The sequence below is a fragment of the Sinohyriopsis cumingii genome, chromosome 8 (assembly GCF_028554795.1).
Source record: "Sinohyriopsis cumingii isolate HCF-2022 chromosome 8, ASM2855479v2, whole genome shotgun sequence".
Taxonomy (NCBI): Eukaryota; Metazoa; Mollusca; class Bivalvia; order Unionida; family Unionidae; genus Sinohyriopsis; species Sinohyriopsis cumingii.
In genome coordinates this window covers 20051366-20079300 of record NC_142968.1, presented here as the reverse complement: position 1 = coordinate 20079300, position 27935 = coordinate 20051366, and the positions used below count along the sequence as shown (strand labels likewise).

The 27935-nt window shown below is 35.1% G+C and overlaps 1 protein-coding gene across 1 annotated transcript; it reads left to right on the top strand.

Annotated features, from left to right (window-relative positions):
• Positions 1-1043: 1043 nt before the first annotated feature.
• LOC149793092 (transcription initiation factor IIA subunit 2-like) lies at positions 1044-26468 on the top strand. The gene is made up of 4 exons (XM_089966993.1): positions 1044-1206; positions 8727-8831; positions 14435-14584; positions 24727-26468. The coding sequence occupies exons 1-3, from the start codon at positions 1132-1134 to the stop codon at positions 14573-14575; spliced, it is 321 nt and encodes a 106-aa protein (XP_089823119.1). The 5' UTR covers positions 1044-1131; the 3' UTR covers positions 14576-14584; positions 24727-26468.
• Positions 26469-27935: the final 1467 nt, after the last annotated feature.

Here is a 27935-nt window from a genome sequence, read left to right as displayed (position 1 = left end):
TAACGTAGCTTTAACAATTTTTAAGTCATATCGCTACGATATCTGCAGTGCGGCAATTTATAGTGATGTCTAGCACTTGGGCATCATGCCGCAGACACGAAGCATGATGTCCCACCCATTCACATTGTCCTGATACCAGGACGACCAGTCCTAACACTAACCTCTTAATGCTGAGCGCCAAGCAAGGCATCTGTTAGTACCATTTTTATAAGTCTTTGGTATGACTCTGCCGGGGATCGAACCCACGACCTCCCGCGTCCGGGAGAGGAGGAAATAAAGGTCCTGTAGATATAGGAACCTCAGAGGACTCATCCAAGAAAATGGCAAATTAAGAGAAACCATCGCAACTAAAACGATTATAAAAGTACATTTTCTTTTCCAACTTCCTTTTGATTTTTGACGGAGGAAAAAAACAACACATAAATATCAGAGGAAGGGAACACGAAAACATAAAAGCCTTTGTATGTTTCGAACAACGAAGGGGGGGGGGGGGCAATAGCTAATTATATCTAAATGTCGAAGGTGTGCCCACAAATAAAAATTAAGATCATTGTAGAATATATATATATATATATATATATATATATATATATATATATATATATATATATATATATATATATATAATTAAGTATGCAGTTTAGGGACTTATATGTCATCCCGTACATTGTCGATAATTTCCGAGCAAATGGAAGTTGGAGATGTTCGTTGTTACGTTTCGTACAAAGAATTTCTAATTGCTTTAGTAATTCAACGTATTCCATTTTAACCCAGAATTTAACTTTGCAATGAATTTAAAAAATCTCTTTTGTAGTAAATTTATCACGTACATTTTTCTGGACAGTATTTGGGAAAATTTGGGCAGTATTTAGGTGTATTTGGGCAGTATTTGGGTAAATCGTGGAGCCGTGGAAATTGTACGTAATATTATTTGATCTTCTTAGGAATGGCCCCCACTCTTCCGTCGAATCGGTTTCTTAATAAATCGATGCGCCATGTATCGCCTGAATGTTGCTATTACCGGAAAGAAACGAGCGATGTTCCGATTCGCTCATATTCGTCGTTTCCGGTTTGAACATTGTTGCAGTGGGTAGAAGATACACAAGTAACTTCTAAAACAATTCGGACAAAATGAGTGCATATCAACTGTACCGAAATACAACCCTTGGTCACACACTTCAGGAAAGTCTAGATGAACTGATTCAGGTGATATATCTAAAATTTAAGTGTCAAGGGCTGAAACTTTCTGTTGATCTCCAGGTGCTCGACGCGAGCTTGATTGACATGAAAAAACAATAATTTGAAGGGAAAGAAAATCATACATAGTGACAAAAATGCCATAGATTACCCCCATGACCCGTTTTGACATAGGACCCTCTCTATCATACTATATAAGAGAGAAGGTACGTAACTTCCAAATACTTGGTTCCACCCTAGTCTTGGTTCCACCCTAGTCTACAATGTAAGACATAGCACGTTGTTTTTGTTTTAGTGCTGTGTCTTACTATCAAATTACGGACTTTCATAGCGTGTTCCGATGTCGGTTGACATCGGAATGAGTAGTCAAATTTTCAGGAATATCTCACCTGGCAGCCTATATCGCCACTCTTCCACTTACATTGTAGGACTAGGTTAAACCCATGACCCTCAATTTCCTCCTGCTATGTGTGTCTTTAAAGGCACACAGCCATACTCTATGCCTTATTTTACTCCTGATATATTTATCTAGTTATCAAGCCATCATTGACATTTCTGCGCTATTCCGAACTGAAGTTATGGGCTCCGAAATGAGCAAATTTCTCGAATTTTGCTTGCTGGGACAACGTCGAGCTCATGTGACAACCAGTGAAAAGAGCCACATATACCATGTTTGTGACTCTTTGATACATCCCTTCTTTAATTACAGAACAGTAGTAGATGCAAAAGCAAGTTTTTACTTACCATTAACTCAATTCAGCTTTAGGAATCCTGTTCCATGGAAGAATTAGACATTGTCTTCTTCATTGTACATACATTGTGTACAAGCGACTCTCTTTTTCAAAACATGTACACTATGCAGCACACACGTGAATGCCAAAATATGATTGGCTCAAAAGGTTATACTTAAATAACATCCATGCATCAGAGAACCATTTCACGATGTAGACTACTTGTACCCAGGCCAAAAAAGGTATGTCTGTGTCTTACATTGTAGTACTAGGGTGGAACCAAGTATTTGGAAGTTACGTACCTTCTCTCTTATATAGTATGATAGAGAGGGTCCTATGTCAGAATGGGTCATGAGAGTAATCTGAGGTATTTTTGTATGATTTTTTTCCTTCAGATTATTGTTTTTTTTCTCAACATCAAGCTTGTGTCGATCACCTGTGTTGATCTCTGGGTAAGATATTTTTATATAAAAAAAACAAATTTATGCCTAATTGTGCCACACATGGGTCCATGCATTTTGTTGAAGTCAAAAGAAGCATGTACATTTTTTTAAATATATATTATGCCATGTAGATTCAATGGTAAATATATTTTGCAGTTAAATCCCACTTTAATTTTTCACCTGTACTTTCCATCTTTAAGTAAAGTAACCACAGGGGCTCGTAGTGTTGAGTACAGTTTAACTAACAGTGATACATATAGTATAAATCAATACAAGTGAGAACACTTTTTTCTCGCACGACCTATTTAAGAATCAACACTGATATTTCAGGCTACATTTTGCATAACATAAATTTAGTACCGATGCTTTGTGCAGGCATTCAACTTTGTATTCTTATCCAAAGTTTGGCTTACTATTAGTTCTTTAAGGAATGCTAGACCATTTTTCCCATGCTACTGGTCAACATCGCCATGATCGCTACTCGATTAATATGCAAGTGAAATCCCGCTGAATGGAATATTGTCCTTTCATTGGTTAAAAGAAAATGACTCCTGCAGTTATTTATAACCAATTTTCAGTTGGCCAGTGAGAAGGCAATATTCAATTCAGTGTGTTTTACTTGCATATTAAGCGGCGCAATCAGGGCCATGTCAAGCAATAGTGTGAGAAAATGGTTTGGTATTCATTAAAGGTATGATATTAAGTGAAACTTTGGATAGGAATACACAGTCAAATACCTAAGCTAAATATCAGTACCAAATTTATTAAGCTACACAAAGGCTTGAAATATCAGCATTTATTCTAAATTAGATCATGCAAAAAAGGAGAGAAGTGTCCTCCCATGTAGTTATTATATAGTACATGTATAACAGGTAAATTGTAAGCAATGATATGGGCTCGTGTGAAGTAACTTTACAGGTCACAAAGTAGTTCTACAGTGTAAGACATCTAACCTGATATTTATGTTGCTTGCGTAAATATCAAGGTAGCCGTCCTACATTGTAGGACTAGTCATGACGGGTTGGATGCATGCAGATTCAGACCTAGTCCACCAAGGTTTTCATTGCCTTTTTTTTTAGGTGGATTGTTGGGTCTGTCGGCACTGATTATCAGGTTTTGACTGACTTTTGTATGCAGATGTTAAGTATGATCCCTTTCCTATTGATCCATGTCATTACATCTTATTGAACACTCACTTTCTGACTATTAATCCCTGTAAGAAGTGAACACCAGTTATTGATCCATGTCATTGCATCTTATAGAACACTCACTTTTTGACTATTAATCCCTGTCAGAAGTGAACACCAATCATTGATCTATGTCATTACATCTTATTGAACACTCATTTTGTGAGTATTAATCTCTGTCAGAAGTGAACACCATTCATTGATCCATGTCATTACATCTTATTGAACACTCATTTTGTGAGTATTAATCCCTGCCTTAGTTAGAAAACAAATTACAGTGGGAATCTTGTGTTATCTGTCATGGCAAAGAAAGCATGGTTAGCATCAGCATACCAATAGTATTTACCTGATATAGACTTAAGAACATTTTATTATTAGCCAAACTTCTTGGGGAAAAAACAACTCTGCTTAGTAGATTTTAACTATTGTGACTTTTTGTCTTTGAAAATAGTTTATATTGCAAGGTATAGGATCATTTTGTAGCCATGTTGAGGCTATGAAATCATAGCTAACTTGCTATATGGTTAAGAAGTGTTGGTTTGCCTTGAGGTGATGCTGCATCCATTGCATGCATCAGTAATACAAAATCAAAGTTTTAAAAAAAGGCAGAGAACAACTTCATTCTATAAGTCCAGACCATATTGCAGGCTGATTCTATGTTTCATCTTAGATTTAAATGCGACAGTTACAGTTGTTCAAATTATGATATTTCAACTTTTCTCAGTATGTTGAGCAGTTCAAAATTTCATTTAAGGAAACAAAACCCAGGTTTGAGTTGAGATAATTGTGCTGTACTGTATCACATGAAATACTGTCAGACTATAAATCTTGTATTGCCAATTTAATAGTGAAATATTTTCATATCAGCATAATCACCTTTGTGCAAAATTGGAATAGTTAACTTTATTTTATTGAGAAAAATTTCGAATTAGTAACACACTGAAAAAAATAATGATCTTTGCTTATATGGAGTTGTTGTTATATTATATATGTGTTAATCATCTCTCAGTACAGAACTCCTTGCGTTTACTATATACTTACATTTAGTAATACATTTGAACCTGCCTTGAAAGACCACCCCATTTGTCAAAAAATTATGGTCTATCAAAACAGGTGGTCTGTCATTACAGGTCACAATATTATGTAATCAGTAAATATGTGCTTTGAGGATGTTGTCTTTCAAGACCGGTGGCCTTCATAACAGTGGTCTTTTAAGACAGGTTTAACAGTATTTGCAAAATTTTCCAATGTTAGCATGGAAATAAAGTAAGTTGGTTTCTTGTTCTAGGTTTTATTTGGAATCTAAATATTCAACAATAAGAGTAAAGTAAGTTTTAAAATTTATTATTCATCCAAAATTTTAACAATATTTATTTCGTAATTATAGTACCAAGAAAACAGTTTGCAAGAGAAATGGATAAAAGTTTTGGGTCTGTGTATACGCATTATTTTTTTTATAGTGTTGAAAGTTGGCCATATTGGCCAGATTTACGAAAGGTTTCAGAATGTTTTTCAGAGATTAAAAATTAACTTTGTTTTCTTTTTTGTAGCCAATGTAAAGTTATTTAGTTTAAAGAGAATCAAAATGTGATAGGCTATATCTATTTTGTTCTGATTTTGGCTTGGAATTTTTGAAGATGAATCTTGGGTAAATTTAAGAGCTCCATTATCTTACTATGTTTGCAAAAACAGTACTAACTACTTTAAAAAAGCCAAGTATATGTGTCACGTTTTTCATATAATATTTAACATAACCTGAATCAGTCTAGCATTTGGTCTGAATCAACCACCATTTGGTGTTCGGTACTGACTATTTCAGCTATATAGGCATCATATTTTAGAATTTGATTACACATACCTTTAAATGGTGATTATTCATTTTTTGTGCTCCTTGGAAGATTATTATATGAATACCCCAGAGAAATAGGACACCGTTGTTCAACTAAACATACGATTTTAGACCATGCCAACTAAGAAGTATGATCCTGTTTAACCCATAGCATGATGTCACAATTAAAATGCAGTGTATTAAAAAAAAAATTAAATTATCCCTGAATTGGTAGTGATTTGACCCAACTTGTTTTCTTTACCCAATTTAGTACCAGTCTGCCATAGTACAAGTCCATAGCAATTAATCATTTTTTTTGTTGTCTTGAAGTTTTATGATGACAACATGGGTACAGATTAGGTGCTCAGCATTAAGAGGTTAGTGTTAGGACTGGCCGGCCTGGTGTCAGAATAATGTGACTGGGTGGGACATCATGCTACATGTCTGTGACATGATGCCTCAGTGCTAGACATCACTAAAAACTGCCACACAACAGACCCTGTAGCGATATGACTGAAAAATTGTTAAAACTATGTTAAAAGTCCAATTCACTCACTCACTTTATTATACTGAAGGGACAGATCAGACTCTGTATATATCTCTTTATTATCTTGAAGGGAGATATCAAACTCTGTATATTATCTCTTTATTATCATTAAGGGACAGATCAAACTCTTTTCTTTAAAAATGACCCAGAAATGTCTGCTTTCATGAGTTTTGTAAAGAGAGATTAAGTATTATTCATGTCATGCCAGATTCTGTAAAAATTACCATAATCACGACTAAATGAAATAACCAAAACACTTGCATTTGTCCTGTTCACATTGTAGCAGTACTTCTCGGATGTGGGAGGTCACAGGTTCAAACCTGGGCCTAGTCATATCAAAGACTTATAAAAATGGTATTTACAGCTGCTTCGCTAACTGTTCAGCATAAAGAGGTTAGTGTTAGGACTGGTCGGCCTGGTGTCAGAATAATGTGACTGGGTGGGACATCATGCAACATGTCTGTGGTATGGTGCCCCAGTGCTAGACATCACTATAAACTGCCACACTGCAGACAGTGTAGCGATATGACTGAAAATTTGTTAAAAGCTATGTTAAAAATCCAATCCGGATCAGCTATATTTATCTTGTTCACATTGCAGCAATAACCCATATGTGGGGGTGGGGGTGGAAATCTCATGTTCTACTCATGCTGCAGCAATACCCTTTGTATGAAGAAAACGCCTGTATGTGTCTGACACTGTAGAAATACCAAGGTATAAAAAACACACCTGTATGTGTCCTATTTATGCTGTAGGAGTACCCAGGTACAATATATAAAGAAAACACATGTGTCCTTTTCACACTGTAGGAGTACCCTGCTATAAAGAAAACACCTTTATGTGTCTTATTCACACTGTAGAAGTACCAATGTATAAAGAAAATACCTTTATGTGTCCTTTTCACACTGTAGGAGTACCCTGGTGTAGAGAAAACACCAGTATATCTTATTCACACTGTAGGAGTACCCTGGTATAAAGAAAACACCTTTATGTGTCTTATTCACACTGTAGGAGTACCCTGGTATAAAGAAAACACCTTAATGTGTCTTATTGACACTGTAGGAGTACCAGTGTGTAAAGAAAACACCTTTATGTGTCTTATTGACGCAGTAGGAGTACCCTAGCATAAAGAAAACATCTTCATTTGTCTTATTGACACTGTAGGAGTACCAGTGTATAAAGAAAACAACTTTATGTGTCTTATTGACACTGTAGGAGTACCAATGTATAAAGAAAACACCTTTATGTGTCTTATTTACACTGTAGGAGTACCAAGGTATAAAGAAAACACCCGCACATGTCCTATTCATACTGTAGCACAACCCCAGTGTGAAGATAACACCTTTATGTTTTATATTACAACTATAGCAGTATCCAAGTGTGAAAAAATACATTATTGTGACATCTGTTTTACTCTGTAGCAGTACCTCAGCATCAAGAAAACAGGTGTGAAGAAAAGCATATATTAACACCTATTTACACTGTAGCTGTACCCCATTTGTGAAGAAATAGTGGTCTGTTCAGTCAGGTTATGTTTGAATTTGTATGAAGTTTTAGTTAAAGTCATAGCTATGCAAAATCAGGACAAATTATTGTGAATAAATTTGTCTCAAAAGTATATCTTGTTTATGCATACAATGCTTCCTACCTTTGAAAAGGAAATAAAGTACATTTTGTAAGATGCAGTAATAACTGATTGCCTCCATTAGTATAGTGATACTTGGAATTTTCCATGTAGTATCAGAAAAGATGTAATGATGGAACTTAATTTTGAAAATAACTTTAGTCAATTTTTTTAAAATACAAAATGCCTCCCTCCCCAAATAAGTTGGAAAGTAAAAGTAAAATTTGATTGTGCATTTATACTAATCAACTACCATATATACTAGCTTACAATTCAAGTCCAACTGCAAAGAACATAGACTTTGATTTGCAATAACATATGTACCAGTATATCAGGGTCTGTATTTGCTCTACTGACTGCTTCTTACAAATTGCATAGAGCCAGATCAGATCACACATTATGCAATGGCAAATCAGGGTCTGTATTTGCTCTACTGACTACTTTGTACAAATTGCATAGAGCCAGATCAGATCACACATTATGCAATGGCAAATAAGGGTTTATATTTGCTCTACTGACTACTTTGTACAAATTGCATAGAGCCAGATCAGATCACACATTATGCAATGGCAAATCAGGGTCTATATTTGCTCTACTGACTACTTTGTACAAATTGCATAGAGCCAGATCAGATCACACATTGTGCAATGGCAAATCAGGGTCTATATTTGCTCTACTGACTGCTTCTTACAAATTGCATAGAGCCAGATCAGATCACACATTATGCAATGGCAAATCAGGGTCTATATTTGCTCTACTGACTACTTTGTACAAACTGCATAGAGCCAGATAAGATCACACATTATGCAATGACAGATCTAGGTTAGTAATGTTTGCAGTTGGATTTATAAACAAGTATAGATCATATGTAACTCACAGAGTTTTAATAAAACTTATGCAGTGTAGGAGCAGGCTGTCAGCTCAGTTAGCAAAGAGGCCAGGGGAATAAAGTTAAACCTTATTGTGCACTCATCTTCTTTACAAAGGTTCATTAAAACCCTCCATTCAGGGTGGAAGAAGGCAAAGCCATGGAAGACTAAAAGACTCAGTGGTGTGCAGTGGCAAGGATGATATCCCGCTCATCTTTGTATTGCAGATATAAATGAAAATTAATCGTTTAGAAAACTTATTGATTCTTGCAAATGTAATTATTGATTTTCCTTTTGCAGTGTGGCCAGATTACCCCTCAGTTGGCATTGAAGGTGCTTCTCCAGTTTGACAAGGCTATCAACAATGCCCTTGCTACACGTGTGCGAAACAGAATCACATTTAAGGTATTTTGAGGTATTTTCTGTAGCCAAAAAAGAGTGTCATTCTTACACTTGACCAAACTTGAATGACTGAAGTTGTTTTTTGATGTAGAAATAATGCCATGTGAGCTTTCGGTATGATTTGTTTTCCATAATCCATCAACATTTGTTGTTTTCAGTATCTTGAAAAGCTCTGGGCAGATTCTAGCTTGACACATATATTTCAGAGGTATCTGAGTAGATCTCTTTTTTTATATTTCCAACTTTTTTTGTCTTTTCCATTGTTTCTTTTTATAAGTTGTCATAATTTTACATGTTCCCCTGCAGTCACCAACTGACTGGATGTGTGGGGCATTTTCTTAAAATGATTTTCCATCCTGATCTTTACATATGTTCTCTTACTTAGACATAACACAACACATACATATGCATGCACACAAACACATACATTCACAAGTACTGTTCACAAAGAATCATTCATATAAACCCCAAAGTTCTTACAATGCCCATTTGTTTGATGTGAAAGTAAAGAAAAACTAAGAAATCAAATCAGAGGATGACAGTAGGGTCCACTTTTTCTTAAACTGTTCTTCACTTTGGTGACATATTTTTCCTGCCTTTTGTGTGATGAAACAGTTTTTATGGTAGGTGAGATTTGGAATTTTTGATGCACAACATGCTCTGTATAGAACATGTATATTGCGAGCAAAGTTAGGATGTGGATAAGATCAGCAGAGTTGTTATTATCTATAAAGACATTTTTTTTCATGTAATTTTTTTTAATTTGGATCATAAGCTTGGATCGATTCCAAAAATGTTCAGTAACTGAACAGTCATAGAATAAGTGCTCACTTTGTTCTATTTCCTCCTTACAGAAGGTGCATTTATCATTATCACGTAAATTAATCTTTTTCAAAAACTGGATTGTGGCACTGTTTCTGTTTAGAAATGTAAACTTAAAGCTAACCGGTTTTGTGTCTTATGTGCTTAGTTTAGCCAAAACAAGAGTTGGACCATTCTTTTACATCAATTGACACTCTAACAGACTGGACCAAGTTTCATATTTGACATTTGGCTTTTGTATCATGGTTCTTTTCAGATCTTTATAAATAAATGTATTCTTCACTTTTACCCTAAGAAGTGAAGTTTTGTAGAATACTACATGGAAATTATTTCTACTTTTAAAAAACTTTTAATTTTCTTTTTCCACTTCAGTGTTATCTTTGAGATACTGTATACAATTATTAGTTTGTGTTTTGTTTTTTCTCATCAAAACTTGTAGAATTGTGCATCAAAAAGGGGTTAAACAAGTACATCTCTGTTCTCCATCATGTGTATGATTTAAAATTGTCTGTAGTTAGTAAATTATAAGTATCTCGAGACACAAATTCCTGAACAGTCAATGGTTCATTTTTCTATTGTGATAAAGCATAAAAAACATGAATCACAATAATATCGTATACCTTATTGAATGTGTGCATTGAAACAATATAAAATGATTTATAATCCTTGTTTCAGAAGGTTAAAATAAAAAATAAAACAAACACATGTAAGAGCTAATATTTAATTACCAGATTACAGTATTGACATGTTATCATTATTCCTCCTAAACTACTTGAAGGATTGCCACAAAACTTTACACACATTATCATTACTCCTCCTAAACTACTTGAAGGATTGCCACAAAACTTTTGCACACATGTTATCATTACTCCTCCTAAACTACTTGAAGGATTGCCACAAAACTTTACACACATGTTATCATTATTCCTCCTAAACTACTTGAAGGATTGCCACAAAACTTTACACACATGTTATCATTATTCCTCCTAAACTACTTGAAGGATTGCCACAAAACTTTACACACATGTTATCATTATTCCTCCTAAACTACTTGAAGGATTGCCACAAAACTTTACACACATGTTATCATTATTCCTCCTAAACTACTTGAAGGATTGCCACAAAACTTTACACACATGTTATCATTATTCCTCCTAAACTACTTGAAGGATTGCCACAAAACTTTACACACATTATCATTACTCCTCCTAAACTACTTGAAGGATTGCCACAAAACTTTTGCACACACGTTATCATTACTCCTCCTAAACTACTTGAAGGATTGCCACAAAACTTTACACACATGTTATCATTATTCCTCCTAAACTACTTGAAGGATTGCCACAAAACTTTACACACGTTATCATTACTCCTCCTAAACTACTTGAAGGATTGCTACAAAACTTTACACACATGTTATCATTACTCCTCCTAAACTACTTGAAGGATTGCCACAAAACTTTTGCACACACGTTATCATTACTCCTCCTAAACTACTTGAAGGATTGCTACAAAACTTTACACACATGTTATCATTATTCCTCCTAAACTACTTGAAGGATTGCTACAAAACTTTACACACATGTTATCATTATTCCTCCTAAACTACTTGAAGGATTGCCACAAAACTTTTGCACACACGTTATCATTACTCCTCCTAAACTACTTGAAGGATTGCTACAAAACTTTACACACATGTTATCATTATTCCTCCTAAACTACTTGAAGGATTGCCACAAAACTTTACACACGTTATCATTACTCCTCCTAAACTACTTGAAGGATTGCCACAAACTTTACACACTTTATCATTACTCCTCCTAAACTACTTGAAGGATTGCCACAAAACTTTACACACATGTTATCATTACTCCTCCTAAACTACTTGAAGGATTGCCACAAAACTTTACGCACACGTTATCATTACTCCTCCTAAACTACTTGAAGGATTGCCACAAAACTTTACACACGTTATCATTACTTCTCCTAAACTACTTGAAGGATTGCCACAAAACTTTACACACGTTATCATTACTCCTAAACTACTTTAAGGATGGCCATGAAACTTTACACACATATTAACTACTTGGAGGATTGCCTAGAAACTTTACACACGTTATCATTACTCCTCGTAAACTACTTGAAGCCTTGCCACAAAACTTTACACACATGTTATCATTACTCCTCCTAAACTACTTGAAGGATTGCCACAAAACTTTACACACATTATCATTACTCCTCGTAAACTACTTGAAGCCTTGCCACAAAACTTTACACACATGTTATCATTACTCCTCGTAAACTACTTGAAGCCTTGCCACAAAACTTTACACACATGTTATCATTACTCCTCCTAAACTACTTGAAGGATTGCCACAAAACTTTACACACGTTATCATTACTCCTAAACTACTTTAAGGATGGCCTTGAAACTTTACACACATATTAACTACTTGAAGGATTGCCTAGAAACTTTACACACATTATCATTACTCCTCGTAAACTACTTGAAGCCTTGCCACAAAACTTTACACACGTTATCATTACTCCTCCTAAACTACTTGGAGCATATCAACACGGGAGCATATTGACATAGGATTTAAATAAAAGACTATTTATGATGTCTAGTTAATCCAAACAGCCACAACCCTACCTGGATAGAAAGTCAAACTGATATGGAGTTTTCATTAGAAGACTAATGTGTAAACATTGATATACTAGGAGCTCTGTCATGCCAGTCTTGCCTGCTTAAGCATTATGGTGAACAGTGTTATGAATTTGCATTCAAGCCTTTGAAAGTCACACACCTGCTACATCATAGGCTGCATTCACCTGATACTTGAGGATAATGTTATTATGTTATTATGGGTCAAAAGTTCCTAAGCTGATATGCTTGGAGTTCTTGTTATGCTTGTCTCCCCTGCTTAACTCATTAACCCCCGGATGTTTTTGTCATTTTTGCCTGAAATGTGAGTAGGAAACACATTTTGGGGGCTATTTCTGAATGCATCCAAATACATAGACTTTCAAGAGATTTCCCATTAACCTAATGCTAATTGTGTTAGAAACATTGTTTATCATTGGTTACTTGACTCGCACAGGAGCAGAAGGGTAAAAGTTGGAGTTCTTTTCTTTTTCTTTTGCTTAATGGACCCATCATTTTCATATCGAGACCCCTCTTTATTCCAAATGCCCTTCTTATCCTACTTTTTGCAAAGGTTCAACTGTGTGCAGTTCTGACTGGTCTGCCTTAGATCTGAGGCCAAAAAGTCTAAAATCTGGACACAAAATCAGATTCCAACCAGGGGCAAATTTTGGGTAAAAAAGAAACCCCAGGTCCAAAACATTAGGTCTTTCCCTCTGTATTTTGAAGTGTAACTAGAACGTCCAGATTATTTGGTATCATTGTAGAGCTACATCTGTCTACCTTTCTATAATACCACCCACTTTAGTGTACCATACATGACCTTGATGCTACAGAGCTCTGCAGTAGGCTACTACCTCCAGACATGTAAATGCAGTGCCAGGGGTTAATGAGTTAACAGGGGTTTTGGACATTTTTTAAAAATTGTCAAGAATGGCTAAATTTATAATTTATGTACAGTGTTGATGCACAAGTGATTAAATATGCAAGGAATATTCAAATTTGGTAACATCAAAATGCACCCATTAACTCATTAACCCCTGGAGGTTTTTGTCGTTTTTGCCTGAAATGTGAGTAGGAAACACATTTTGGGGGCTATTTCTGAATATATCCAAATATATTGACTTCCAAGAGATTTCCGGTTAACCTAATGCTAATTGTGTTAGAAACATTGTTTATCATTGGCTATTTGACTCGTGCAGGAGCATAAGGGTAAAAGTTCTTTTTTATTTCGTTTTTCTTTTTTGCTTAACGGACCCATCATTTTGGTATCGAGACTACTCTTTATTCCAATTGCCCATCTTATCCTACTTTTTGCAAAGGTGCAGCTATAATGTCCAGATTTTTTTGGCATCATTGTAGAGCAACATATGTCTACCTTTCTATAATACCACCCACTTTAGTGTATCATGCATGACCATGATGCTACAGAGCTTGGCAGTAGGCTACTACCTCCTGACACATAAACGCAGGGCCAGGGGTTAATGAGTTAAGTTGCTCCATTAATGTGACAATTTTGTGTTTTGAAAGCTACATATATGATTTTCTACATTGGAGGCCACATTCAACTGAAACTTTGGTATAATATTGCAGTAGATCTAAATTTTATATTCTGATATAACAGAAGTTTCTTATCTGATATGACAGAAGTTCCTGTCTGATATGATAGGAATTCCTGTCTCATATGACAGGAGTTCTTGTCTGATATGATAGGAATTCCTGTCTGATATGATAGGAGTTTCTATCTGATATGACAGGAATTCTTGTCTAGCACTGGGGCATCATGCCACAGACATGTAGCATGATGTCCCCCACCAAGTCACATTATCCTGACACCAGGCCGACCAATCCTAACACTAACCTCTTAATGCTGGTCAACAGTATTAAAGTGTGTGTGAGAGTCAGATTGTTATACTGACAAGCATATTGATACAGATGTGGTGCACGTTTCGGCAGAATTGTTTATTTGGTTTTTTGAATCTTGCCTAAGACTCTTTAATGTATTTTTGTAAACTTACTATTTACACTGGACATATTGCAGACTTCTAAATTTAAAGCAGGAAATTTTTTTCGGCATTCTTCAGAATTTTGTTGATGTTGTTTGTTCTTACTGTTAATGAAAACCTTAATTTTTTGGCAGGGGCGACTAAATACCTACAGGTTCTGTGATAATGTGTGGACATTTGTGCTGAATAATGTGGATTTCAGAGAGGTGCAAGACTTTGCAAAAGTAGATAAAGTTAAAATTGTGGCGTGTGATGGCAAGAGTGAAAAGACATAAAGAGATATGGTAAGTTTAACTTAGTAATGCATATTTATTCCCTTGCCTGCAATAGCATTGTGAGACATCACTGTTACTATTCTGGCTGTGACAGTGACATTATCAACATTAGCACTGTCAACTGTATCAGTATCAGTGTTAATATAAGCATTGTCAACCATATTAGTGTCAACATTAGCATTGTCAGCTGTATCAGTGTCAACATTAGCATAGTCAATGATCTCACTGTCAACATTAGCATTGTCAAACATATATGTGTCAATGTTAGCATTGTCAACTCTATCAGTGTCAACATTAGCATAGTCAACCATATCACTGTCAATGTTAGCATTGCCAACCATATCAGTGTCAACATTAGCATTGTCAAACATATAAGTGTCAATGTTAGCATTGTCAGCTGTAAACATTAGCATAGTCAACCATATCACTGTCAGTGTTAGCATTGTCAACCATATCAGTGTCAGCATTAGCATAGCATTGTCAAACATGTGTCAATGTTAGCATTGTTAGATGTATCAGTGTCAACATTAGCATTGTCAACCATATATGTGTCTATAGCATAGCTGCCAAGTGTCCCGTTTTTTCCGTATTTGTCCCGTATTTTGGACCTGAATACTGGTGTACGTTTTTTGTCAAAAAATACGTTTTTAATTTTTAAAAAAAATATTTAAAAAATTCCCTGCAATTTTCAGTTTAGAACGGGCACACGGTTCCATTCTGATAGAAATGTATCGCATTATATAGGAATACAGTTCTACAATATGATTGGTTCATTCGAAATCTAGGCTACAATGCCTGTCTTTATCCGCCATATTTGATTTCTCAAACAGTTACTGCTGTCACTGTATCTCATTTTCATAATATTCAACTTCAAATCATGTTGAATAGGAAAGCAGAATATTCAGAATTTTCTCCACGAAAGACAAAAAAAAAACAAGCAAAAAACAGAACTAGAAGGACAATCGTGCCATCTTGTTTAGATTTGTGAAACCATCTAGTAAAAGAGAAAATTACGTTTTGCAAGTTGTGTAACGTGATTTCGCTATTGGGCGCCTATGAAATAAAGAGCATGAAAAAGTTAATAAACATCAGCTTGCTGCTTCATCATACACAACTCAGCCTGAACTTACGATGTATATAAATACCAGAGAGAACCTTGATGTAATTTGATCGAAATTCGGTTTATTAAATTTCTTTTGGAAATTAACCATCCTCTTTCAGTTACTAGTGTTGCTGGCGATTTATTTCGCACACGTTTTCCAGACAGTAAAATCGCAAAGGATTACTCATATGCTAGAACAAAAATAGTTCAATAAGAAAATCACACAGAATTGAAGGTTGATACATCCAACTTGATAATGATTGGAAAAAGATATGGTGTGGAAAAGGCTACTATAAAAAGTCTGTGTCTGAGTGTGTTGCACTCTTGCACCTTCTGAATGGGCATCTGAATGCAATTTGTACAACATATGCATATTTGACATTAAATAATTATGTAAAGCACTGTCCTACTTTACTGATGGTTGTATATGTTGTAAATGGTTACATATGCATTAAAATTTTAAAAATCAGTATTTGTTCCTGAAAATCAGTATTTTTGTCACAAGAAGTCAGTATTTTTTTATTCGGGGGTTGGCAGCTATGCTATAGGGCCGGCACCAGACTGTCTGGCGCCTTAAGCAAGGTTAGATTCTGGCGGCCCCCACCCTGGGAAAAATCAATTTGAAAATTTATAACAATAAATTTTTAACAAATTTGTTTCAACATTGGAGCACCAACCAAGGGTAATTTTAAAAAAATTATCCCTTTGTGCTCAAATGTCTGGACACCCCCAAAAAAGCACAACTTGATACTATTTTATTTGCAAAATTAAGACAAGAATAAACAAACATAAAGACAGACATTTAAATACCCCACACAGGCCATTTCTTTCCTTGTTTATACCATTAAAATAAGGAGTTACCCCCTCCTCAATTTGGTTTCCGCAGCAAATTGAAGGTTTCATATACGCGTGATTCCATGGAAAAACTCGTGGCCTATAAAAACACACGAACGTAATTACGTCCTGAAAGTTTCGTTTACGCGCGATTTTCACTCACTCATTTTGCTTGTTTCGGTCAGACTGAATCTACCCAATTATTTGTCCCTGTATGAAATAAACCAAGATAAAAAAACAACCCTCAATAAAACTGAAATTTATTTATTTATTTTTCAAAACTGTTGTTGATTTGGGGAAATGCGCCCTCTGAAATCAGCACCCTAGGCGGCTGCCTAGTTTGCCTATATGGTAGCGCTGGCCCTGTGTGTCTAAATAAGCATGGTCAACTTTAAAATTATATGTTTTGTTTTGCATTGCATCATTACCTGGGCCAGACTAAGATCCTCAGAAACATCTCATTCTTGTAGTACCAAATACACTCTAATACAGTTATAGCAGTTGGAGTGTAGATTGGGATATTTTATGAAGGGGTAGGAGTAAGGGGCACCATTTATAATGACAGCACCATTCCAAGTGAAGAAAATCATTTGATTTGAAAGGGCATTTGTTTGTGACTAAGGAAATATTGTTAGTGATACAATTTTGAGTGTTATCTCTTTGATAGTAGAAACTATCAATAGCATATGGACATTAGTATCCAAATTGATAGTGGAAACTGACAATAACACATGGATGTTTGTATCCAACATGATAGTAGAAACTGACAATAACACATGGGTGTTTGTATCCAACATGATAGTAGAAACTGACAATAACACATGGGTGTTTGTATCCAACATGATAGTAGAAACTGACAATAACACATGGGTGTTTGTATCCAGCATGATAGTAGAAACTGACAATAACACATGGGTGTTTGTATCCAGCATGATAGTAGAAACTGACAATAACACATGGGTGTTTGTATCCAACATGATAGTAGAAACTGACAATAACACATGGGCAGTTGTATTCAACATGAAATTTAAAAAAAAAACCATTAACAAACTAGATAATTTCATAATTTAATTGAGCTGTTTTGGGGCTGTTAACATCATTTCTCAATGCAAAATAGGTTATACATTTCTCACATACCCACATTAGACAAGCCTGAGAATTGAACCCATGCTGAAAGAGGTGAGATGGCATTGGTAAATAAAGGTGAGTGCATTAGACCACTCAGCCACCCGAGACCCCCAGTTTGAATGAGGTCTTTAGTTAACTGAAGAGAGGCCAAGGAGAGGGTTTAGATGGGCACAGGGGGAGGACACTAAGGGCACAGGTTGGAAGACTAAAAGCTCAGGAGAAAGACACCGAGGGCGCAGGTTGGAACACTAAAGGCACAGGGGAATGACACGAAGGGCACAAGTCAGAACACTAAGGGTATGGGAGGACACGAATGGCACAGGGAGGAGACACTAAGGGCACAGGGTATGACACTAAGGGCATGGGTTGAAACATTAAATGCACAGGGGGAGGACACTAAGTGCACAAGTCAGAACACTAAGGGTATGGGGAGGACACTTAGGGCACAGGGGGAGGACTCTAAGGGAACAAGTCAGTCACTAAAAATGGGAGGACACTAACTGCACAGAGAGAGAACATTAAGGGCACAGGGAGTGGACACTAAGGGCACAGGGAACGAGAGGTTGGAACATTAAGGCCACATGGAGAGGACACTAAGGGCATGGGTTGGAACATTAAGGGCACAGGGGGTGGACATTAAGGGCACAAGTCAGAACACTAAAAATGGGAGGACACTAACTGCACAGGGAGAGGACATTTAGGGCACAGGTTGGAACATTAAGGGCACAAGGAGAGGACACAGGGAATGACACTAAGGACAGGGCATGGGTTGGAACATTAAGGGCACAGGGGGAGGACACCACATGTACAAGTCAGAACACTAAGGGTATGGGGAGGACACTAAAGGCACATGTTACAACAATAAGATCATGATAAGGACACAAAGGGCCAGGTCGGAACACTAAGGGCATGGGGAGGACACTATGGGCACAGGTAGGAACACTAAGGGCATGGGGAGGACACTATGGGCACAGGTAGGAACACTAAGGGTATGGGGAGGACACTATGGGCACAGGTAGGAACACTAAGGGCATGGGGAGGACACTATGGGCACATGTTGGAACACTAAGTGCATGATGAGGACACTATGGGCACAGGTTAGAACACTAAAGGACTCTGAGGACAGAGATGGACAACAATCCATTTTTTCACTCAGTATTAAGCTTTAGACTTTTCTTGGGGCAAACTATGCAGTCTTTTTTTAGGGGTGCATTATGCTAATACCATTGGACACATTATTTCCTGAACAGGATATGTGATAAATAACAGTACTACATAACATTGCTTAAACACATTTCATAAATAACACTACTACATATTATTGCATAAAAACGTTTCATATGTTTAATGTTAGACATATTTCAGATGCAGTGGAATCTCATAATGATGCATTTAATATTATGTGATGTAAAATTGTAACTTCCAAGGCAGTCAGATGTATATAAGGCAAAAAAAACTATTTTAAAAAACCATAGGGTACAGGTTACATTGGAAAGAAAATTAAGGTTGGTAGGTCTGTACAAACTTTAAAAAAGAATTGTTTAGTCTGGTCAAATTTAAATGAATCATAAACCAGAAAATAAGCATTATTTGCATCCTGAATTTAACTTAAATCATACTTAGATCACTTTGTGGACCCCCCCACCCCCAACAAAGTAGGGTCAGCAGGAACAATTAAAGTCGGTCAGTTAACCAGAACCAGACATACTATGTTTTTTTTTCCTAACAGTCATTTCATAGCAGTTTGCATTTTGTGGCTTATAAAATAATTTGTACCATCAGATAAATAGAATGCCATATTTCTCAATATCTCTTGCTATATTTGTAGCATATTGTTGATTGTTTGCTTGCCAAGCACACAAAGAGCACATGGTTCATTCAGCCTTGAAAGGTCCTAAAATTTAAGAAAAGTTAATTTATTGTTATCCTTGAAAAGTCCTTGAATTTATTGACAAGCTTTGTACTGGTCATCAAGAGCTTATTGGATGGTACAGCTTTTGACCATCATCCATTGATCTGTCCATTAGCACAAGTTTTTATCATTACTCCTCCTAAACTAGTTGGATTGTTGCACTGACACTTTATATATATATATATATATATATATATATATATATATATATATATATATATATATATATATATATATATATATATATATATATATATATATATATATATATATATGTATACATACATTCACAACATGGAATACTTGGTTTTGGATGAAAATGGTGCTGCCCTCACATCCAAATTCCAATTTGGCTGCCATAGTGACCATCATTAAAATCTTGTTATCAGCACACGTAAATGGATGATCATACTAGCATAGGGTTTTCACGCAAAGACATCTTATGATGTCTAGTTGGTCCTAAATGAAAATGGTGCCGATCTAATTTTGAGTATGGCAACCATGGTAGCCATCTTGAAAATTTTGTTATTGCTAATTCCACCTGAATGGATGGTCATGGCAGCTTTGGGGTTTTCACTGAAAATTTTCTTTAATGACTAGTTTGTCCTAACTGATATCCAGTTTTTCTGCTATGGCAGCCATTTTGAAAATCTTGGTATGTATACATCTCCTGAATTGATGGTCATATCATAATGGTGTTTCCATGGAAAGAACTTTTACTGTGTATAATTGGTTTTAAATCAGAATAGCTCCAGTTTGTTGTCCAATGTGGCTACCTTGGCAGTCATCTTGAAAATCTTGTTACAGCTTCTTCTCAGTTGCTGGTCACATTGACATGGAGTTTTAACAGCAAGATTCTTATTCTGTGTAATTGGTCCTAATAAATATGATGCAAATGTCCATGCAGCCATCTTGAAAACCTTGTTATCTCAACTCATTCTGAACAGAAAGTCATTTGACATGGTTTTTTACTAAAATATTTATTTTGATATCAAGTTGGTCATACGTGAAAATGGTCTTGATCTGACATCGAATATGGCAACCACAGAATCTAGTTATCACTACTCCTTCAGAATGGACAGTCATGCATACACACATGCACATATTGATTAAAATCCCAGATAATAAAGATCAAGTCGCCTTTAACATTTTCTGTGATTTGCATTATGTTTGAAAGAGGTATTATTATCGTGATTGTTGTTATTGTCTTCTACACTTTGATTAAGTATATCAGTGTTTACCAGGTCTAGGGTAAAGGGAGTTGTTACATATTTTTGTGAAATTTATTTTTGCTGGCCTTTGCTGATATCTGATTGCTTCCTAAATCACCTTAAAATATGAATCACATTTGAACACTATTCTGACAGTTGAAATAATCATGCAAAAATCCAGCTTAAAAGAAACATTGCAGTTGTTCACAAATTTGTCATTAATCTTTAATACAGATGGCTTCAACTTTCTCATTCAAACCAGTGATAGGTAAAAACTTCTGTTCTTCAACACACATCTAGCATCTCTTTGATTTACCTATTTTGGGTTGCTCCACTTCATGATCTTACCTATGCAAATTAGCACAATGGGCTCACCCACTGCAGCCTTCGAAAAAATTTAACTAGCTATTGTCAGCCAATTAAGTAATATGTGAAATGGTGGTGTATACCTGGACTCTTTGACTTTTAATTGCTGCTATTTAAATGTGCAAAGTATATTTTTACATCAGCTCCAGTCATGACCATTTTCTATTTATTCATGCTGCATTCAAAACAACCATATCAAGGGGTTTGGGAGTACAGAATCGTGTTTTTATTATGACATGTCATGTTACAATCTGATTAAAATCTGATCTCGACTTAACATAAACATATGACAACATCTTGAAAATAAATTTTGCTTTTAATCAGCACAGTTAAAGTTTCCTAAGGCAAATTTGATTTTTTTCAACAAGCCAGATGGTCACATCACTTGCAATACAGTAGGGTCGCAATCTGAAGTTAGAGAGGCATCGGGCAATCAAATTTTTTTGTTGTATTGGTTGACACTTTTATTAGATCTGTTGCTCATGTTTTCACACACTTCAAGAAATCCAAGCAAGGCATCCACTATGAATTAAAAAGTATTTGTTGATTGGAATTCAGTACATGTAACTTTATTTTCATGTAGTGTAGTGATCTTTTACATATATCCATGTTGCTGCATATTTGCTTAGTTGGAAATTTGTCATGATATGTTCATTTCACTGCCTCAGTGATGAAATTATTTCTTGCATGGATAGTGATAGTGTCTATTTTTTTAACTTGCATAAGATCTGGGATTACCTTTCTTCCATGTTGTCAACATCCTCTTTGGTGACTCCAGAGAGCTCAGATGAGGCCAAACAAAAGATATGTTTCTGGTTGGTTGACTTTCCTTTTCTCATTGCCAACCCCAGCAATTTTTCCCCCTTGGTTAAAAAAAAATGCTTACCCTAATTTTAAAATCCGTCAATAGGAAACATATTTTTTCTTGGCCTAGACTAGATTCATTGAAAAGTTTCTGAAATGTTGATATTGCTAGATTTGCCATCAGTTTCTTTGTGTGTAGAACCCTGGTAAGTATTTTTAAAATAATACCATTTTTTACAGACAAATATACCACTTTTTACAGCCACAATGAGGCTTTACCAAAACCATTTAAGTACTTAGATGAACAATATCCATAATGAATAAATCCTAGACGAATGAATAATTATGACATTCACTGCTAGTTTTAGGAACTATTTACAGTACAAACAAAGATACATTACTAAAACAATTAACCACCATACCTATTTTAAAAAACTGCCCTCACACCAAATCAGCCGTATATTTAGATTTATTGCACTCAAAAACTTGTGTATTGTTATATGAATTTATATGATGTCTAACTAATAGCTCTGATATTATAAATGGTACATTGTTGTAATGAAAATGCTTTTTTTGTTTTACATAAGTAAGCCCTATATCATAATCAGTAGTTTTCAAGAAATGCATACTCACTCATTCTGCTTACAGGAAAATATTTCATACAAGACTTATTTTAATTTAATATTTTTCACTTTTAATACTTCATTTGTATTCCTGTAAATGAATTCCACCATGTCTTGTGTCACGTCGATAAACACACTTTGCAAATTAAAGTTTAACTTTAAACCTTCAGGTCATTTTATCAGCTCTGGTGACATATTTGGCGAGGCAGATAGGTTAACCTATAAATCGTGATGGATTATCATGATTGTCATCTTCATCGATACTTCAATATATTCTCCCTGATATCACTCCTACGCCTGACCAAAATTGACCTGTACTTTTCATATGGATATTGTTATTGCTACTATGGTCTGAATATACCTCCCTGTTTGTTTGTAAACCCACTTTACCACCAATTAAAAAACCGTAGAGCATAAATGAGATAAAAAAAATGTACAGAACTGAGTCATTTCATTCATTAATTTATAATTTCAAACCTGACTATGATGGAGGTGGGACAAACACCATTATCGTCTGCATGTTTCATATCAAATGGAAATTTTCAGTGTAAAAGATGACCTTGCTCGCTGGTCATTTCCAGTTCCTGGACAATTCCATTTTCAGAAATGGAATCAGTGCACAAATTCACATGTATATACATGTACATAGAAGGTAAATTACTATGTTGTCTGCTTCTGATATTTACAATGTTGAATCAAGCAAAGGAAAAGAATGACAACTTCCAATTTGCCTTTCACATGGATTTAACAAGCAGTGTAATATATATATATATATATATATATATATATATATATATATATATATATATATATATATGTGTGTGTGTGTGTGTGTGTGCAGAGAGCTATAGCTTTCAACTCTCTCTCTCTCTCTCTCTCTCTCTCTCTCTCTCTATATATATATATATATATATATATATATATATATATATATATATATATATCTGTGTGTGTTTGTGTGTGCAGAGAGCTATAGCTTTCAACTCTCATCCTTATGGTAATTGATGGAATTATCCGGCAGTTACAGGATAGCATGAAGGGGCCCTGAGTGGTCTAAAGCGCTTTCCTTTACGGATCACTGCCATCTCACCTCTGTCTTCGTTGTTTTGAGTCTCGGATTCGGCCAGTGTGGGTATATGAGAAAGCTTGCCTGTAGCTTCTCGAGGGTCGGTAGTTCTTTCTGGGGATTTCCTGGGTTCTTCCTCCATCATTAATACTGGTCGCCATGTATAGCCTATCATGTGCTGAAATGGCGTTTAACTCTGCAACAACAACAACAACAGGATATCATGAACTATGTCAATCTGTTGTCTCAGGAAAATAGACTCGCCCATAGTGTACACAATATGGCGCCATGTTAGTATGGAAAGTCCGTTGAACATGAAACCTACAGACAATGACAGTGTTAGGGCCACCCTGCTCTTAGTCAGGTTAGAAATTATAAATCATTGATGAATTCTGTGCATTTTTTATCGCATTAAAAGTTTTCGTTATTGAAATCGGTACAAGATACATACAAATGGGGATTTATGCAGAAACAATAATGGTGCCTTGATGGATGTCTTGTAAATCTTACTTTCACTGATCCCCATAAAGGATCATATTTACAAAGGGTCCAGCATCTTCTTATCAGTTATATACACCACAGTTTCAACACTGAGCGGTTGTAAGGAAGAAATGGTTTTATAATGCTATTCTAGAAATTCAATTTGCCCAGTAGAGCCTTAGTCCCACTGAGGGACTCTTGTTAAACTCGTGTCAGGGAGTAGAAAAGGTTTAAAGTAGACAAAATTGTCACTTCTTACTTTCAGAATTTATTTACATATTTCCAAATATGATAAATAAATGGGAAAAAAATTGGTCGATCAAAAGACACAACACTGGTAAGTTGACATATGGAGTAATGACCCTTTCCATAGTGGTACAGTCAGTACTTCTTGTCTACATTTGTTTGTATTTAGAGCAGAGATAAAAAAAGAAAAATTCATCTGCAAGAAGTAATACCACTTGAGAAAACTTCTTGAAACATCCTCGGAAATAAACTTTCCAGGACAGTCTGAAAGATGATTTTTTTTAAAAAAACTTTCTCAGAATTCAACTCTTCTGTTGTACATGTTTGTCTAATTCAATAACAACTCTTCTAAGATCCCTTATTTTCTTTCTTTTTACAGATTTTCTGGTCTCTACAAGTTTTTGTTGGCATATAAGAATTTATTTTTTCCACATTTTCTGAAGATTCTATTCCTGGGAATGAAATGGGACACTTTCATAAAGAACTGACTTGTTTTGCATCCATTATCCTCAAAGATAGTAAATCACAACAATATCAGAATGCATCAAGATAGTGGATGATACGTAACTACGGCATTACATCAAAACCCCATATTCTGAGGACTACAAGGTCGTGACATTGAAGTATAACCTGAGGACTACAAGGTCGTGACATTGAAGTATAACCTGGGAACTACAAGGTCATGACTGAGATACAGCCTGAAAACTGTAAGGTCATAATAATGAGGTATAGCCTGAGAGTTACAAGTTGATGACTTTGTGGTGTAGCCTTACATTGGGAATCATAAACAGTGTTATAGTACTTACTCAATTCACCTGTATATTTCAGTTAATTCTTTAGGACAGTGAGTTTAAAAAAAAGCTGATAAACACAGACATTGTCAATCATAGGGTAAATAATTGTCAGATTTTACAAGTATTGTAATTAATGTCTCAGATTCTACTTTTTCTTTTATATCAGTTTTTCTTTGCTATACTTTTATTTTTCTTTGTGTGAATTATTTGAAAATTGCAGCTATTGTGAAAGAGTATCTTTGTTGAAGGAAAGTACATCAAGATTGACAAAAATTAGGGAATTTTAAACGAGACATGAGGTCAGTAATTTCATCTGACTTCAAACAAACTTATGTTCAAAAGAATGGCTTTTGTGATATGATCTGTGTTTACAGAACCCATGATCTTTGTACTAACATGTTTTTCAAATAGCATGTTTTCACAATAAATTTTTCTTTTGAGTCTTAAAAAAGTATTAATGATGTGCTGTTAGCATGATTTTGTGTAATCCATTGAAATGTCTTGAGTATTTGAGGGGTTATTGAGTGCAAGGAGAGACACTTGATAAAATCTCAGTGAATATCTCAATTAATGACAGTGTTGTAGGTAAATGTTTCAAAATTAATTTGTCCATTCCACAGCAGCTTTCAGTGTATTGTGTTTTATTCTCACTTGTATACCATTAATATATGCTAGATTTTCAAGATAAGTGTTAATTATAAAAAAAAGAATTTATATACTGTTGTAAATGTCATATTTTGCCAAACCATGGAATTAATAAGTAATTGAAAAGAAATGAAAACACAGTACCTAAAAATAAGTTCCAGCACTGAAAGTGCTTTCATGTTGCTTAATGTACATGTATGTATATACACATAAGTTTTTGAAACACATTCAAGTGAGAATGTTATTTTGGAGTTCTAAAAAGGGTTTTAAAATAATAACCCCAAAAATGGACATTTTCATCATGTGTTGTACCAAGATTTTTTTGTTGTTATGATTGATCTTCAAAGTAAAATTGTCTAGTCTGACTTTTATTACCTTCTTCTTGTCTGTAATTATAATTTCTCATGGGCACTCTAAGATGGTATTATTTGCCCCAGAATTTCAATGTAGACATAACCTGATATATTATAATGTCAGACTTCTATATAGTAGTGTTTTAATTTTGTAGCACTTGTGCAGGATATTGTGGTTTTCATCAAAATAAATATGTCTGCATTGCTGTGCCTAGAAACACAAATGACAATGACTGATTTAGACATGGTCTACATTTCAGCAAGGTCTCTTCTTTAAAAACATATTATTACTCCAAGCTCTTTTTTAGATAATAAAAAAGTAAAGTACACACAGTCTGGTTTCATAAGGTCTAGAATTAGCTCACCTGGCATAGTGTCACTTGCGGTATGGCCCATTGTTTCTCATCCACTGTCTATCAACAATTGCTAATTTCATTTTCTGGTGAAAAACTGCATGACGAATTTCAAGCTTAGTAAATAAAAAAGCATGATGGCATAGAAGCCTCTCCATTTTTTCAGATGACGCCAACCTGCCATCAAATAAGCAGCTGTTAACATTACAGAGCATAATCAACCCGATTTGGCAGAAAAACATAGAGGCCTTTCAAATTTATATAGATAATACTATCATATGTTGATGCCTTTACTAAAATTATCAAGACAGCATTTTCACTGAAAAACCTTTTATGATATCCAAGTTGGGCCTGAATGAAAATTGTGATCTGAAACTCAATATGGCCATCATGATAACCTTGTTATCACTAGTCCTCCTGAATCAATGGTCACATCAATATGGGTTTTGACCTAAAGATTTCTTATGATGTCTAGTTGATCCTAAATCAAAATGGTGCTGATCCGACATCCAATATGGCCGCCTGGGTCCTCTTGAATATCTTGTTATGGCTACTCCTTGGGGTTTTCATGAAAAGAGTTCTTATGATGTCCTAGTTGATGCTGAATTAAAATGGTGACAGTCTGACATACATTACAGTAGGTATTCCAAGCAATGAGGATATCAGCAAATACAATCAAAAGCACTTGTTACCATCCTTAAGACTTTAATATGAAAATAAAATGTTGAAAAAATCATGTAAATTGCTCAAATACATTTCAAGATATGACTTTGCAGATTTTTTGAGGGACTTGGGAAATTTGCGATCCCCATTGAAAATACAATTACCATCAACTTCAGATGAGTAAAAACATACTTTGAAGCTATACAACAGTGACATTTACTAGACAAGTTCCTTGTTATTCAAGAAATGCAAGCACTACAATCATACACAAAACATCCTTTTTATTAGGTTCACTCTAAAACAGTCAAATTTAAGAGGGTGGCATTACTGGAAAAGCTAGAAATTGAGCTTTTCCATGTCTTTGCATCCTTGCTATAATAAGGCCATGACATTTAAATGCAAATTTAAGTATGTTCCTGTGAGAAAACCTTCGTAAAACAAAGCCCAATTTTTTCTGGGCCAATGGGTATGAAACTTTTGCCGTACCCGATCATAGAAATTGGGAAAATGAGCAAAACTATGATTGTACACAAAAAAAATGCAAAAACAATTTTCAAAAGGTCACAACTTTTTTTAATTTATTAACAGATTTTAATAATTCTTGTACCACAATGCAGGGTATTATATGAAAAATTCATGCAACATACAAAGAGTGTCAACATTAGTGTGAAAGTAGGTTTTAAAGCAGAAGCAATATCTGAAAATAGGCAAAAATGGCAAAAACAACAATTTTCAAAAGTTTGCAACTTCATCAAGTAGTAACTGATTTTGATAGTTTTT

Excerpts from the sequence above, each read along its gene's own strand:
- LOC149793092 (XM_089966993.1), top strand. The coding sequence starts at position 1,132 with ATGAGTGCATATCAACTGTACCGAAATACAACCCTTGGTCACACACTT. Across the intron at positions 1,207-8,726 it reads GTCTAGATGAACTGATTCAG|TGTGGCCAGATTACCCCTCA; the intron begins GTGATATATCTA and ends TTCCTTTTGCAG. Across the intron at positions 8,832-14,434 it reads GAAACAGAATCACATTTAAG|GGGCGACTAAATACCTACAG; the intron begins GTATTTTGAGGT and ends ATTTTTTGGCAG.